Raw genomic sequence first — 17,841 nt, 5'->3', positions numbered from 1 at the left:
TTTTATAAAAACACTTTACAAGTGTTATAAAAACACTTTACAATTTTGCAGTCTGTAGATTTTGAAAAATAGTGGTTGTAATGATTGCTTACTGTTCCTTAGGTTCACACACAACACAAATTTTCCTCAAGAATATATTTTTAACTTTAGACACCATGAAGGAACATGTAAAAGGTATAGACAAAGAATTTTGCACTTGAGAAACCATCAGAAGTGACAGAATAGGTACCTATTCCTGGTAAAGGATTACGAAAACGCTGAGTGTGCTCTCAAGCATCTTAGTCATTCATTTAGGCAGAAATTCTAAAGACTATACTGTCAGACATTTTAGGGTATATTTCAGATGCTTGCTTTCCTAAGACGTTTCTCAGCTTACAGACTTGAGAAAAATGCTTTATATGCTCACTTTGTCAGTTCTTGTCAAGATGTGCAAACAAAACTGATTTCGTTGCTTAATCAAATTTGTCAGCTACAAGCTAGCTCACATCTAAATGCAGTAGACCATTTTTTCGTATTATAACATTATATTAAAGAAGACAAGACGAGTCTTCCTAAACAGCCAATGTTATGCATAATCTTTACACAAGCTGACTGCACCTAAGTTTCTCAAAGCAGAAATTCAATATAGTCAATGCACTGTTCTTATGGGCTTTGAACACACAGACGACTGTAAGACCCAAGCACAAGATAAGTGTGAAAAAATCACATAATTGTTAGTTTCCAGATCAATATCATATCATGTATTCTGAATATTCCAGATTTTATGTGCAAGGCTGCAATGCAGACTGGCAAGCTTGTACATTTGCAAATTAAAAGTACAGCCTATACCGCCAATCTGACACAATAATGATGATTTCCTGGTGCACTGGATTCAAACTTATGTCCTTTTTTGAAGGTCTGCTAAACTAATTGAAATCAATGCTAAATACAATCACTGACCCTGTGGAATCATGCCAGAGAGGAATAAAGGGTTACATACAAAGGATTAACAGGTTACTCTGGTCAATGGCTGGTCTGAGTCTACATGCAACAGAAGAAAAGGAATTGCAGACAGCCACCAACTCAATCTTAGGCAATCTTCTGTGTTGCCAGCCCTGTACGGGTTAGGGCACACCTTGTTGCTTGGTATAAAGGCTGTGTTTCTGCAGCTTGAAGTGGGCTCACGTGGGCTCCCCAGCTGTTAAGCAATCACATAGCACCAAATCCGAAGTGTTTTTTGCAGTCTCATGTTAGGAGGAATGTTGTAGGCATTTTTCAAACAAAAAATGGAACCTCAACTAAAATCAATCAAGCAATAAATACTAATTTTTAAGGAAAGAGAGAAAGTGCACTAAGGTGTCCTGTGGCTAAGTGCCTCTTGGCTCAAGTGGATGAGGCTTTCTAAGAAAAGAGGGATGACCAGCCTCTAAAAGCACAAGTGTGGGAATCCCCCTTACGCCACACAGAAAATAACCCTCAAGCTATTGGTGTCAGTTGGAACAAACAGGGGAATCTCTGAGGAGGGATGGGGAAGCAAAAGCAGAGCTGTGCTGTGTGGGATAACTCTCCCCTGCATCAGCAAGCATCGCTGCAGATGAAGCAGCCTCTCTGCCCTCTCTCGCTGCATAAGCTCCCAGGCGCAGGTAGGCAGTGTCTGGCTTTCAGACAATAATATTTCTGTTTAGCTCCATCAGCACCTTTGCCAAGTGGTTCCTCTTGCCATTTATTTGAAGCTGACTTTGCTAGGGCTTCACCCCTCCTGATGGTGGATTTCTCTTTCGGTATGAAATGCACCTATAATTGAGCTAGTTTTATGTTTTACCTGCAAAGTCATCCTGACTAGTTAAAAGGCAGACATGGGGATGTGCCAAAAGTTTACCCCAATAAATGCCTGAGCCATGTACTTCAAACCCACTGGACAGAAAGGGTTTTCAAGACAAAGCTAATCTTATGCTGTGGTGAGGAAAATCTCTTGCCAGCAGTGAGAGGTTTATGCTCCCAAGATGGTAAGTCCCATAAAAGCACCTGCCAAATCAAAGTGAAATGTCTTTGAAATGAACTCCTGTCAATGCTGAAGGCTGTAATTTGTTTCCACAGAAATCTTTAGCCTTCTGTCCAAAAAAATAAGCAAATGAATACATAAATTAAAATGGTGGATGCTGGCACTTTAATTGAACTCCATTTCATCTCATCTGTAGTGGTACAGACTGGCATGCTATAACCCTGTTTACTCTGAACCTTTCCTAACAGACTCCTCACAGGGCATACAAGAAATAAGGAGCTTCTGGCTTTCCAAAAATCCAGTAAGAATTAGTGACTCAAGTCACAGGCACTTTTATCTCACCCAGTGCATGACATTTCTAAAAACCACTGATTTTAAGAGAATCAAGTTTGTAATAAAAAAAAATCATTTCTAATCATGCATAGTTCAGCATGATTGTTGATCCCATTAAATCCCACTTCCTGGTAGACTCAGGCTTGATCTTTTCTTCTTCAGGAAGAAGACTGTGCCAATCACAGGTGCATATGAGGGATCTATCTACTGTAAGAAACGTAAACACAGAGAGGTATTTGCACAGTCACCCTTTAACAGCTTTGTATATACTTGCAGGCAGGTGGTTGGAAGCACGAGAGTTCAAATTTATCTGCATGGCCAGGTTGTGAAAAAATGCAGGTGTAGATTTTTTGAACGTCTGACTTGAAACACGCCATGCTTAGCTCCTCAAAATGCACTTTTTCCTCCCTATTTAGAATTCTGAGCCTGTATCCCCTTAACAAAACAGGCTAGAAAAGCTAAACTCAACAGGATAAACAGAAAAATGAATACTCTCCTGTGACACTTTCCCCCTCAACCTCTCCACACACACTCCTGCTCCGACTCAAGACACACACTGCCTTTCACTCAGGTGGAACTTGTTCTTCTTTGACTTATGCTCTCTATTTAGCTCTTTTACAAACAAGTACGAGTACAGAATCACAAAGAGCTTATGAGCCCACGTACTTCAGTATGCACCTTAACTTGACGAGGACTAGTGAAATCATTTGATGTAGTGACAGACAAGAATTTAAGCACCATGTGCAAGTATTTTACTGAAAAGAGGCATTACAGAGAGGGGAGAAAAAGAAAAGGACTTTTTGCATGCATATATACTTTTGAAATACCATTCCCGGTTCTGAATTTCAGAAAACATGTATATATTCTTCTCCTAGTCACAAAAATATTTTACCTTTTGTCCTAGTTTTGGCTGGGATAGGGTTAAATTTCTTCCTAGTGCTGTGTTTTGAATTTAGTATGAGGAGAATGTTGATAACACACTGATGTTTTCAGTTGTTGCTAAGTGCCCTCCTAGTCCAAGGACAGCTCCCGTGCCTACTGACTGAGCTAGGTACACGAGATGGGAGGGAACATAATCATGACAGCCAGCCCAGCTGGCCAATGGGGTATTCCATACCATGTGACGTCATGCTCAGTATATGAAGGGTAGGGGTGATCCAGGAAGTACCGATCGCTACTTGGTTATCGGTCAGCGTGGGTGGTGAGCAATTGCATTGTGCATCACTCATTTTGTATATTCTATCATTATTATTATTTTCCCTCTTCTGTTCTGTTAAACTGTCTTTATCTCAACCCACGAGTTTTTCTCACTCTTACCCTTCTGATTCTCTCCCCGTCCCACTGGGGGGGTGGGGGGAGTGAGCGGGCGGCTGCGTGATATTTGGCTGCCTGCCAGATTAAACCACGACACCTTTCTGTAGGTCTGAGTATCTCAAAGAGCTTTTTTAACTAAATGATATAAATTATATTTTTTTTTTTTCCAATAACAGTGTCTATTTTTTTACATTTGATTTAATTTACAGCATGATCCAAATAGTTCTTTGGTTTGTTTTTGTGGCATGTACATGTGCTATCTTGGAATATAAGGCCAAAAGGTACAGTCCCAGCAGAAAAAGCTGAAGAAAATACCAGGACTTACTTGAGGTAAGTACATTCCTCAGTGACCTAGAGAGATAACGTGGTGGGTCAGAAGGCCAACTGAAAGAATCCTTCCAAGCGATTAAGCAATGGACTAGTAAATTATAGATGTGCAAGATTCTGGTGCGCAAAACATTTCTATGTAGTTTTATCACAGTAGTTTTAAACTAAATAATGGCATATAAATATTCTATGAAGCAGAATTTCCAGAATTAACTAAATGGGAGAGTGCTCTGGAGATGGAGGGGTGCCAGAAGAGCACCAATGATTTCCTAACATACCTGAAGGGTCAATAGCTAGTAATAAACCATTCTAAATAGGTGTCCAACAGATGCACAACCTCTCTGGTACTTTTCCATCACACAATATCCTTCTCTCTAAACCGGAGAGATATGGATTTGATAGGTGGATTGTTCAGTGGATGAGAAATTGGTTGGATGGATGCATCCAGAGGGTAGTCGTCAATGGCTCAATGTCCAGATGGAGGTCAGTGACAAGTGGTGTCCCGCAGGGTCCGTATTGGGACTGGTGTTGTTTAATATCTTCACCAATGACACAGACCGTGGGATCAAGTGCACCCTCAGCAAGTTTGCAGATGACACCAAGCTGAGTGTGCAGTCAACATGCCTGAGGGAAGGGATGCCATCCAGAGGGACCTGGACAAGCTCGAGAAGTGAACCTCATGAGGTTCAAGAAGGCCAAGTGCAAGGTCCTGCACCTGGGTCGGGGCAACCCCGGATATTAATACAGGCTGGGGGATGAAGGGATTGAGAGCAGTCCTGCTGAGAAGGACTTGGGAGTACTGGCAGATGAAAAGCTGGATGTGAGCCAGCAACGTGCACTTGCAGCCCAGAAGGCCAACCATATCCTGGGCTGCATCAAAAGAAGCACGGCCAGCAGGTCGAGGGAGATGATTCTGCCCCTCTACTCTGCTCTGGTGAGATCCCACCTGGAGTACTGCGTCCAGCTCTGGAGCCCTCAGCACAAGAAAGACATGGACCTGTTGGAGCAGGTCCGGAGGAGGGCCACAAAAATGGTCATGGGGGTGGAACACCTCTCCTATGAAGAAAGGCTGAGAGAGTTGGGGTTATTCAGCCTGGAGAAGAGAAGGCTTCGGGGAGACCTTATTGCGTCCTTTCAGTACTTAAAGGGGCTTATAAGAAAGATGGGGAGAGACTTTTTAGCAGGGCCTGTTGCAACAGGACAAGGAGGAATGGTTTTAAACTAAAAGAGGGTAGATTTAGACTAGATATAGGGAAGAAATTTTTTACAAACAGGGTGGTGAAACACTAGAACAGATTGCCCAGAGAGGTGGTAGGTGCCCCATCCCTGGAGACATTCAAGGCCAGGTTGGACGGGGCTCTGAGCAACCTGATCTAGTTGAAGATGTCCCTGCCCATGGCAGAGGGGTTGGACTAGATGACCTTTAAAGATCCCTTCCAATCCAAATTATTCTATGATTCTATAATCGCTTTTCTTCATACAGCATTCCTCAGCTAAAACCTGCAATCCAGTGAAATATGAAAATATTGGAGAATTCAGTCTGATTTTTTAAATTATATGTTCACACAAATAAAAATCTTTGTCAGTGAAAGATTTCTAGGGTATTGAGATCAGCCATATACCCAGCAAAAACTTCTAAACAAGGACATATGTATTCCTACAGCTGCACTTTCATTTTTAAGTCTGGCTGATAGAGAAAACACAAATGGTAAGAGAGTACATTTGATTATGCAGAAGTCAATTTGAAGCAAACAATTTATGAAACATATCCAGCTTACACTGCAAGCAATTTGTGAAAAATATAAGGGATACAGAAGGGTGGGGCACAGCTGCTGTGCTATACATTGCTTTTGCTTGATAGGGACTTTGTTTAGCACTGCTGGTTGAATAAAATCTTCATGCAAATATATATTTTGCCAGCCTGGTATGTCTGATTGCCATCACCACAAAAGGTAAGGGAATCAGAATGTCAAAGCAATCTTTGTTCTCTGTTTTTAACAGCTTCATATTGCTAAACTTATCAATATTAACTAATTAATTCTCGAGGCACTGACACTGGGATCAAATCTGCCTGTAATCAAACCACCACCACATTTGCTCTTGGTCATGGACTATTACACACATGTCTGAATGTAGGTCAAAACTCAGATTCCCTAACTGTATTCATTTTATCATTCTCCTAAAAGTTACTAAAAAATACTTCAAAACCTGGAAGCTGCACCTCAAAGGCGTATAATCTGTGAATAAGCAAACCAGTGGAGTAGGCTCTGAAAATACCTGCTTTATGAACAATGTTGAAAAAACTGTTCTGCCCCAAAGCTCTGTGCCTACCACACATCGTTTACTTTGAAACTCTCCATGTCCTTTCAGATTTACCCCAGCTCCTGATGCCAGTTCAGCTGCTCCTAGTACAGGATCTAGGTGTGAAAAACATGCTTTATCCCCTTAAGCCACCATGCACCGGACTGCCTAATTCTGAGATTGGTCGATGGCCAGTTAAGGCTTTGGCTAAAACGAGAACATTTTAAACTTTGATCATCTCAGTACCAGTCCCTGAAGTACTGTTTTGCCACCAAAAATTGGCAGTATGCCCATCTCTTTCCCTCACTGCTCCTGAATTGGAGACGTAGTGCCAAGGAACCCAGATGCCTCTCTAATCCCTTTTGGACCAGCAGACAAACACGCAGGACTGGAGGAGCTGGCAGTCTGCGGAATTAGTTACACCGGTGGAAAGCAAGAATAAATACTGTGAATTTAGAGTGATAACTTTGGGGCCCACTTTGCACAGAGGTAAATGACAACATTTCCAGCAAGTCAGTGGCAAATTAGACTTTGCGATTTCCCAGATGGTGCTGCACCTTTACACAATAAATATCACAACATAAACTGCTAGTCTTCTTTTACCCTTCAGGAAGGTAATGCTAAGGTTCTTTCAGGGGCCTCACTGCTGTAAACAAACTGGAGAGAAATCTTCAGCAAACAGTTATAACATGCAGAGTTGTCACTTAATTATATGCTTGAGTTACACTACATATTGAGTGGCACTAATTGCACTGAACTGGAATATTACTAACACATAGCTCAGCTACAATTTCATTTGTGTACACAGTGTTGTTGAGTAATTTCAGTGTCATTAAATGTTGGGTTGTCAAGGTATGGATTTCCTAAAAGAGCTGCACCTAATACAGTAGAGGCCAAGATCATGGTGAAGTATGTCTAATCGTGGAGAAAAACCTAACCATTACATGTAAGTGCAAGACTAGTAACTCTCACTATGCAGACCCCCTGAATCTGGCACTCTATCATTTTACTAGTGTATTTCATGCTCTCCTGCAAAACAAAGCACAGTCTGGGCAAGCTCATCGGTGGGCTTTTTCATTGCTAAAATAAAATAGTGGGTTGCAGGAAATGCTTTTTCATTTCTTCTTCATGCACAATAAAAAGCTAATTGAAAGACAAAAGGGAAGAGAGCACTGAAACAAAGGAGAGAGATGTAGTAACCCTGAACGAAAGGGAAGATGTAGGGGAAGAAAGATGGTCATGAAATTATAGAGAGACCTTGGGAGTCTGCAGAAGGGAGAGCAAAGGACACCGTAGGAGACTGAAAGAAGGACCAAGAACAGAATGCTGAGGATGGCTCAGAAAAACCAAGAAATAAGAGGGTGCAGGGAAGAGAAGGTGGTTGCAATGGGACAGGGAAAAGGTTGCTGGTGCAGTGAAGATGCTGAAGAAAAGCAGGGAGAGAAGACTTGCTGGAGGAACATGTAAAGCTATCACCCAGCTTTGTCTTCACCAATCATGTGTTGTCTAACTGGAAGACATCCATTAAACATTCTTATTGTCTTTGTTACAAAAGGAAAAATAGTTAATGTACAAGTGTTCAACCTGTCTGAAGAAGAAGAAATCAGGGTGGTCCCTCTAACTTATTGGACAGATCAGAAGCAGAGGTCCAGAGCCTGGCTCACTTCACTTGAATTACCTGGAAGAAGTAGAAACTTTTCCTCTGAAATTAATTGATGGACTTAGTTTGCCATTTTGCTGCCACGTAAATCTCAGAATTTAGGGCTTTTCTTGTTAACCTTAGTGTCAAGCAAAGATTCGCTTCCCTTCACACATTACCATTCATTCCAAAGCACCTCTAGACTATATACAGGCATATGTATCTATACATATACATAAAAAAAAAAAATAATAGTGGCCAATCTGCATCAATACAGTAGTACCACATATAGGCTTGAAAATAAAGACATTGTCTATATATAAGCATTAGTAGCAGATCAAGAAAAAAAATCAAACATAGAAGACAGGCAGAAAACCACCTGCCAAAAATCTCCCATCTCCATGCTCTAACTCTTAAAAGATAAGGTAAAAAAATATAGGTACCCGTATTCTTTTAGGGACAGATAAAAAGGGCATTACTGCAAAGCCTTTATATGTAGGAGTATATTAACAAAAATAGGTATGAAATGCTCAAGGTCCTCTATTGCAAAAAGTTCAGAAAATCCTTTCTTTTCGCTCTTGGCTCTTCAAGAGGATCCTTTTCAGCACTCATTAAAATGCACTCTTGAAATGAAATGGCTGATCAAAAAGCATGTTTTTCTTTCCTCGGAATGAAATATATTTGCCTGGCTTTAGAACTCACCTTTCAGGAGTATTAAAAAAGTTATTACTAATGTTTTGGACAGTAGGTCTGAAAAAATATGATAAATAGCTCATTCTAAATCTTCCAAAATTACTTCAATAAAACTAGAACTATTATACCGAAATTTTAGAACGCTGAGCATACAGAGCGCACCAAAGACATTCAGCATTTTTAAAAATTGAGAGGATATTTTTGTTCAAATAGGCTTGTGTTGCACTTAATGTTTCTTTCCTTTTCAAATGCAAGATGTATACAAAAATAACTGACAAAACTCAAACATGAAGCAGTAGAGTTGGTGGTTTTTTTGTTTTTGGGTTTGGTGGTTTTTTTTATAACTAGCCATGAACATAAAGAGAAACTGAGTTCTCTTGATGGAAAAGTCTTTGCTAAAGTGTTAAGCAAGAACCAATAGCTATACTATCTTTGCCTTCTTTTGGGACAAACAAACAGCAATTTGTATTCTTCCGTTGTCTTAAGGAGCTAAAATAAAATAAAATAAAACAACAATTCTATCATATAACTTTTTCAGTAATTGACTAGAGCCATGGTTAATTTAACACCTCTGAAAAACAAGAGTGCAAGAACACGCATATTTTAAGAGTATCTGACACTGGTTCTCTATGGGCCAACATTATTTACCAGTTCTATCAGGGTGCTGTTATGTTGCCTGTACATACTAATGTAAGCCTGTTTCATCGAAAGCACAATTTGGCATCAGGAAAATCTACTGCAAACTGATGGTTCCCTTGGTTAATACTAGCTCTAGTGTAAGCTGCAAACTAGCAAAAATAATAATGAATTGCCACCATCTACAGAACCAGTCGTTAAGGAGAAAAGCAGTGTATTACACACAGTAAAACAGAAATAATGCTATCAAAACAGTTGCTGCAGTGGCACGTTTTAGACCCGTTACCCACATTCTATTCTTCTTTTCTGTCATTCCTTAATGTAATTTAATGAACAGAGTAAGTTTAAGATGAAACACTAGACAGATTTCCTGGTAATTACAGTCACTTCACTTAGCAGAAAGTGTCATGTGACAAAAAGGTTTACAGGAATACTAAAAGAAGTACTAGAAGACTAGTAAGTAACTGTGTATTCATCAAAACCAACATTATGTAGTGATAGGAAAACAAGGTGCGTGTCTGAAATATTTCTACAGAAAGAACATTCAAACTAGAATAAAGACTCACATATACCATATGTTTTACATACAAAATATGTACATTTAAAATAAGTCCTTTAGTGTTGTTTGATGATGAAGGCCTGATGCCAAAAGACGTACATACTGCTTACATCTCGTACATTGAATTTCTGTGTAACTATTCTCATAAACCATTTGCACAAGCCAATCAACCTAATTTCCACCTGGATCCATTTTAGGAGCTCTTACAAGCTGAAGACTCACAGAAATATTCAGATCATTCACTTACAAACATCACTCAAATTGCTAAAATAGATTGCCTAGAATCATTTGTTCCTAAGCACTCGAAAACCATCCATGCGACCACAGGCACATCACAACTATCTAGCATACTTCAGAAACAAATTTCTTCCAAGACCTGATCTCTTAAGGAAATCTGGGCATGACAACCTCCTTCACACTACTCTGAGTTCACAACAAGCAACAGATGCTACTGAAATTTTCCATCTTCCCCATGGCAGGACATATAAGACATAGGATTTATGCTCCCTCATATCAAAGGCTGTTTAAATGTGATGAGGGAATAGGATGAGAGGCAATGGTACCTGCAACTTCAGTGTCAGCCCCATCTACAGGCTGCCTTAAAGATGGGCTGGATCAGGTCAGTCCTTATGAGCTTTATCTGTGCCACACCTCTGTCAGGGTTCACTTTAGGAGAATATGCCTGGACTCAGTCCTAAGAGGCTGCTTCAAGTGCAGCTCCTTCCATCTACACCCCGCTGTTAGAGGATCATCAAAAATTGAACTTAGTAAATTTGCTTCAAATGTGTAAATAAAACCAGCACGCTTGGAAAGCTAACATACTCTCTAATGGCTAAACAACCTATGTTAAAACAAAGCATCAAGGAAATCAAGTGTGATTCGTTTTCAGTCAAGCCACACAAAGTATAATTAATGCCAGAGAAAATTAAATGTCACCTGCATTACTGTTGCCATGACTATGTGAACCCAAGATCTTATTTAATAGCTACATCTCCTCTTCTTTTTTCTCACTAAAATGTGTATATGAATTTGAAGTTCAGAGTGTAAAGTATCAAGAACTTCCAGCCTCGATATTTTTCTCTTTTTGGATACAGATGATTTTTCTGAACAGATTGCTTCTTCCCTACTATGGATATGGAGACATATTCCAGATAAAATATCTTATGGAATACCAAATTGTGCTGGTTGACAGTTTAATTTTACATTATTTGGCTGGCCATTTGGTTTTTATCAGCTCAAAAAAAAAAAAAACAATGACAGGGAAAGCCACATTGGGAATTATCAAATAAATAAAATTACACTTGAATTAACAAGCTGAAATTAGCTAAGTGATTTGTTGTGCAGCTAATCATCCTTGACGAAATCAGCTTATACTCATTTCTCAGCCTCCAAACGATTAGCACCATTGCAATACTACATACTGGGAATTTGCTGGATCCTGTGCACAACCACAAATGCATCTGAGAGTCCCACTTTCACTGGGTGGTTGGTTGAACTTATCTGTGTCACAGCAACAGGAATCTGGAAGACAAAACAGGAAGACATGCATGAAATATCGAAGTAAAAAAATTCAGACTAAGAATAACAGCACTGCCATAATGAACATTTAACCAGTGTAAATTAAAAGTCCTAAATAAATGTTTTCCACAATACAGCATAATATGACTAAGGACTGATTGAAGATTGAAATTACTGTTTTTAATTTTTATTTTATCCCAGTTTGCTTTGCGTCTTTTATAACAATATTCACATCAACACTTAGAGGTGGAACAATGATGACACAGAAAAGGGCAGTAATTTTCTGTAATTTATTTCCCTCAGTTGAAGACGAAGGGATGATGTGATAGTATAAGACAAGGAGGAGGACGCAATACCTGTTGTTGTCTACTTTTGAACATGAAAGCTGTGAAAATTCAGATTGGGATGAACATTTTAAAAGCTTATGGCTCAGTTAACTTGCACTGAAAACTGTTCAAAGAGCTATCTGAAGAGAGCTCTGGCCCAATGATATTCATGTTTAATATGTCTTGGAATAGCAGGGAAATTATCAATGTCATGGAAAATGTGGAAAATGCCAGATACTCACTTGCCAATATCTAGAGGAAGAGATAAAAAGACTCAGATAGCCGTAGACCCATGCTTTACATAACAGAGATATTGATTGTGGTCAACATGGTTGTATGAAAATAGGTGTCAAGTTTGATTTCATTCTTTGGGCAAGATTGCAACTTTGGCTGATACTTGTATAGATGTAACAGCTTTAGAATTTTGTAAGGTGTTTGACTTAGTGACATGTAACATTTATACAATATTAATATAGTTAACTAGACTCATCACAAACAACAGCCATCACTAAAGAAGCAACTCAGACTGACAGTGTGTCTTTACAGTATATCTTCCTTCTCCAGACATCAGACCTATTGTTGAAAAGTTTTACCAAAAACTGGGAAGGAAACATAAATTTACTGCCTAGCAGTTCTGCAGATGACACTGGCAGAGTAAAAATAATGAAATGCCTGGATCAATTAGCAAAATTAGACCTTGCAAAAATTGCGAAGTTATAACTCAGAGAACAAAGACTGCAAGGCAGAGGTTTGAGGACCATATTCTAGAAAGCAGCAGTTCTGGAAGGAATCTCAGTATTATAATGGATGAACAACTCCAGCTGTCAGAAGGGACATGGCAGCAAGAAAACTTAATTGATGTGATATTTGATTACACAAACAGTGGAATATAGCCTAGGAGTGGAGTGGCCATTTTACTTGCACCTGCACATTAGATCATTACTGAAATGTTACACAAACTTTGGGAGGATCTATTTTTTAAAAAGATGCTGAAAACTTACAAGAAGGAAGATCAAAAGAGTAATAAAAATATTTTGAAACCCTTTACAGTTCTCAAATGCCATTAACAGAAGAGTTAAAGAGCTCTATCTATTTGGCTTCTCAAAGGGAAAATGGAAAGCTGGCTTTATTACCATAAACAAGTACTGCCATGGGGAGAAATTACTCAGGGGCTAAAGAGTTTTTTCATCTAGCACAGAAAGATATAACCAGAAGCTGGAAGCTGCAGACAGATGCCGTCAAAGTAGGATAAGGCACGTTTCTATGATTGAATGTTATTAACCACTGGGATGAAATACCAAGGGAATTATGATTCTCTACCCATTGCTGCTTTCAAATCACAGTTGGATATCTTATTTTTCAAAGTTGGTCTTCAGTTAACCAGAAATTGCTAGGCTGAAGACAAATGAAACTGGATCAAGTGTAAGAAACTGATACACAAGGTGCTAGTTCAGCTAATCTAATAGTCTGCTCTGGCTTTACCTGTGTAAAACTACCAAAATTATACTGTTGGCCAGTATTTTTCACATAGCAGAAAAAAGCCAAAGTAAAAAGCTGGTTACACATCCACTGAATGAGGATTCAGTATGGTCCACATGTGAATTAATGGCATAACTTCTGGTATTTGAGTTGAGCATCAGTAGTTGTTCTTCTTCTTCACAAAATATCATTTAGCTGTGCTTTTTCCTGATTACACTGGTATCTGTCTAGGAAGAGTTAAATTTGAAACTATTAACAGAAAAGTGAGTTCTGGTAAATTAAATAGTGTCATAAATTTCCATTTCTTTTGCTTGATTTGGTGACTGGTTTGGCTGGTTTATTTAGGTTCTTGCATACATGATCTGCTTTGGTATAAAAGAAGGAACAATGTTAAACCAATGTGAAAAACAGAATTGGCTTGGAAATACTGTTGGTAATACATCAGTTTAAGTTTGGCTTATATCAGCTTAGCTCTGATGCAGTTATTGGAGAATATGACATAAGAAGGCTGAAAGCCATATTTTCAAAATCTTCAAAACAAAAGACTCACTGACTTCAGAAATAAGTTTATAAACTTTCTCCAACATGACAGTATAAACACAATAAGGGAATTATTCACAGTCTCAGAATACTGTAGAGAAAAGCTTATGTTAACTATCAAAGAAACTGTCTTAAAAGATTTTGAAGAGGATATTCTGGAGAAGTTATTGAAAATCAAGTTAGAAAAAGCACTAATGAGAAGGACGCAATGACTATTTCTCTTCCAAGTTAGAGAGGAAACACAGCAAATGAAGAAAGAAATCGGAGTTTTATGGACACAAAATGTAGTTGGAATTGGAATTATGAGTGGGTGTGTGACCAACAAAATATGCTGGCAAAATTGGTAGCTCAAGGCACAAATTGTGTCTGATACATGTAAAGATTTATACTCATTTTTACGTGTGAGTGCAAACCAGGAGAAGCTGCACTCAGATCTCCTTGAATAAGCCTCCTTAATTTTAAGTCTAGTGCCGTATCACACATTTTTTCTGAGTTTGTGAATAATTGAACAATTTGCATCTTTCCCTCAAAAATTATGCTAACAAACTAATTTCTCTCTCTTTTTTTTTTTTTTTTTTCCCCAGGAAGGAGGGATCGGTTCTTGCAGTACAAATGCCACAAGTTGTTTGTTGCTTTTTATGTTCTTTTTAAATAAATTTATTTTCATTACAACTTGGTTCAGACCTTGAAAGTCACTTTCAGTTGCACTATTTAATAAAAATTATGAATGACTCAGTGATATCTGGTACTAAAAAAGGACATAGTTGAACAGAAAATACTAACAAAAACTTCAGCAGAAATTAGAAAATTTTGGAGCAGAAATATCTCAGTAGATTTTGGCAAAATCCCTGCAGGTGTCATCTCTTGTGTTGGGCATTCTAGCGAGAGTGAAGAACTTGCAGAATCATTTTCTAAAACTAATAAGAAAGTTGTAGTAGGGTCCAGCCTAACAGACTGGCAGCTTTAAGAAGCAGCCAAAATTTTGGGTATATGTTTGTGTAAGATGAGGAAATTATAAATTAAGTTAGTATAGCCAGCTTTTCAAACTGAGGTAGAGCCTCTGTCAAACAATTAGGCATACAGACAGAAATGCAGTCAAAGTAAAAGGGAATCCATGACCCAGAAAAACTCTTTTCTTCTCTTGAAAAACTACAATGTTATTAAATCTGCATCTACAAATACATATGCTTATTTTTAAAGTGTAGGAAAAATAGTCATTTTACAGAACTGACTATTTCAGTCACTCAGTGATGAATGTACTGGGTGCCGTTTTATAGGTGAAATCTTTTGAATGAGATATTAAGATCAAATGGGCTTTTACCATATGATAGTCAATTAGGAAATACACCCTTTTGACAGAAGGTTTGTATTAAATGATAAAATAATTTATTGAAAATTACAGTGAAATATAGGTAGCAAACAGACAGCTAGTGTTCTGAATTCCTCACCTGAATGGCAAGATATGTCGTGACAGGCTGACATGTTAAACAGTTGAACAGTAAACTAGGAATGTGCAAGTGGTTGCTAATGGGTGGCAGGGGTTTAATGGCATTACAGTCAGAGGATGGATTTTAACTGGAATAATTCCAAAATGTATGTTAGCTCTACCATAGACAATATGAACTCTTGTGTTGTACAAGTCACTAGTTTATGAATAAGCTTCCCAAATGTACCCTAGCGCTGGGGTCATTGACATCTATATTTTAGATTATATACTTCAACAAGAGGGAGAAAGATATTTAGAATTCATGCTGAATGCTATTAATCACTGGGAACAGTAATCTAGACAGTATTTACCATCAGAGAGTTCTCAAATTTTATTCTTTTCAACTTTCTCTAAGAACACATCAGAATCTTACCCTTTGAAAAAGAATAAAATAATGGCCTCCGAACTTATTCTGAAGGAGGTGGTAAGCAGGGTGCAATTACTGCCCCACTTCAAAACTGAGTCAAAGGTAAGAGCCAGAGTATGCTGCAAAATAATAATTAGGAACACAATAGTACTTATATACGGTTTTCATTGTCAGTTTCCTAAATAGTTGTTAATTACTCTACAGGCCAAACTGCATGAAACTTAATCAGGAATTTTAAGTTGCATAAACTGATCACCTCATAAAATCAAAGATCCTGTTTCCATGTTAATATTTTTGATAATAATAACAGAGGCAAAGAAATGCCAGGAATGTATAATGTACGCAGACTATCCATGAAGACTGTGCTTTTTTTTTTTTCTTTTTAGTTTTCAGGAAACAATCACAAGGTTTGGAGTCTTGTTACTGAAAACAGCATATTTTCCGTCACGCATAGCAGGATCATCAATTTTATCTAACTGCTAGTACTTAATCAGTTCCATTCAATTCTGCCTCCTTTCACAGTAGAAAGAAATTGTACTACAAGCCTCTTCTAGAATTATTTTCAAACTTTACATATTGGGCAATTTGAACAAGCATTTCAACTTTAATAATGGTTTCTAGATGACTACATAAATAGAGAGTCATTACTATTTAAATGAACAAAGAAAGCCTTCAGGCCAATGAAATTAAGAAAAATATCCTAAACCATTAACAAAGCCTTTGGTACCTTTGCCTAATTTGTCCTGTATTAATCATGGACAGAAAAAGAAATCAAATGTTACACTAAGGAACATTAGCTATAAACACTAATGGGAAAAGAACATGTAGAATAGTTATTTTGTTCAGAAAGAAGTCAAGCTCTTGAGAATTGAGGTTCTTGAAATTTAGAACATAAGAAATGAGTATTCACTACTAATACATAAAAAAGTATGCCTTTGCAGAAAATTTTCTTTATTACTATGTTCTGTTGGCTAGTTTGAACTGTAATGTATTTCATATGTAGTAGAGGGGCACCAGTAAAATTTTCCTGCCAGATGATGATTCCTGAGATGTTGACCATTTGCCAGAACACTAACAGTTGGTGTAAGAAAAATGATATTTGAAATGGAAGGTGTATGCACTGTAAACAAACTAAATTGGTAAAGAAATAAATATTTGACTTGCTATAGGACCTTGCTATATTTCAAACTGTTTTTACCTTTTGAAAACTTGGCTGTACATCTCCTTCTCCTACCCATTAACTCTTCTGAAAGATATTCTGATGTCTCCAGATTTCACTATCCTGGTGGCTCAGCTCCTTTTCTAAATTTTTATTTTTTCAGAATCTATTCTGGATTTTGGATAACAGTTGCACATTTCAGACTGCTTCCTATTGGGCAAACAACAGAATGCAGAAGATTGGGCAGAACAGCTCCTTTGATATTCAGCAAACCCCAGCCAAGATCCTGCCTTGGTGGTCAACACCATGTTTATAAGGTAGCAAACCTGATGTGGGATCAAGAAGGATATGAAAAAGGGAATCTGAAATGGTTTGAATAAACAGCAAATAAAAGGTAAAATCTACCTGAATTGCTTTAGACATAAAAGTCCCTATTTGTAGCTCCCTTAAATGTATAATCAAAGTTATTTTAAAAGTGAATTCTTCAAGGTAAACTCCTGGCGTCAGGAATACAGAACCCCTGTGGGATGCTTTATAAAGTTACTCGCAACCTGTCTGCTGCATTTCTTTCATGGTGTTACAGCTTGGAGACTTTCAATGACAATGCAATGAAGACCTCACAGATTTGCCATACATCACTGTCGTTTTTGATGAACTGTGATGCTAAAATGAAATGGCACTAAAAAGACGGTAGAAATCTTCTCGTGCAACTTTTACTCATGCTAGTGAGCACTCACACAAGTAATCTTACTGGAGTTAATGGGGCTCCTGACAACATGACTCACCAGCAAGAGAAGGACTTCCTCAGAAAGCAATGGATTAAGCACTAGAAAGTAAATCAATTCCCAGCTAGACTTATAAGCACTAGAGTCAAGTTTAAATTTACAAGTGTCTCAGTTTTTCTTTTCAGACCACTTGTGTCACATCAGTGATTGGAAATTTTATTCAATTTTTGTCATTTAGGTGAAAAGCTGAGGTAGTTTTAATGGAGTAAGACAGACTGCAAATAAAGAGTGTAGTCTGCTGGAAATCTCAGCCTCCAAATCCATTCCCCAAGCAATTACCAATGGAATACACTAGCTGTAACATTCTAAGACTTTACAAAAATCTTTTGTCAAAAAATTTACAGACCACTAGTATGTTACTATTACCACTTCTAAAAGTCTCTTTCCTTAACTTTGTG

General features: G+C 38.0%; 1 protein-coding gene across 1 annotated transcript in view; it reads right to left on the bottom strand.

Annotated features, from left to right (window-relative positions):
* The window catches only part of PLXDC2 (plexin domain containing 2), a 284,357-nt gene that overhangs the window by 56,416 nt on the left and 210,100 nt on the right, over nucleotides 1-17,841 (bottom strand). The window contains exon 7 of the mRNA XM_075143914.1: nucleotides 11,205-11,304. Within this exon, the coding sequence (XP_075000015.1) occupies nucleotides 11,205-11,304 (100 nt within the window). The remainder of the gene's footprint in view (nucleotides 1-11,204; nucleotides 11,305-17,841) is intronic.

Source organism: Calonectris borealis, chromosome 2, assembly GCF_964195595.1.
Source record: "Calonectris borealis chromosome 2, bCalBor7.hap1.2, whole genome shotgun sequence".
In the NCBI taxonomy this organism is placed as follows: Eukaryota; Metazoa; Chordata; class Aves; order Procellariiformes; family Procellariidae; genus Calonectris; species Calonectris borealis.
Note: the sequence above shows the minus strand (reverse complement) of the source record. Positions and strands in the feature narration are given on the sequence as shown.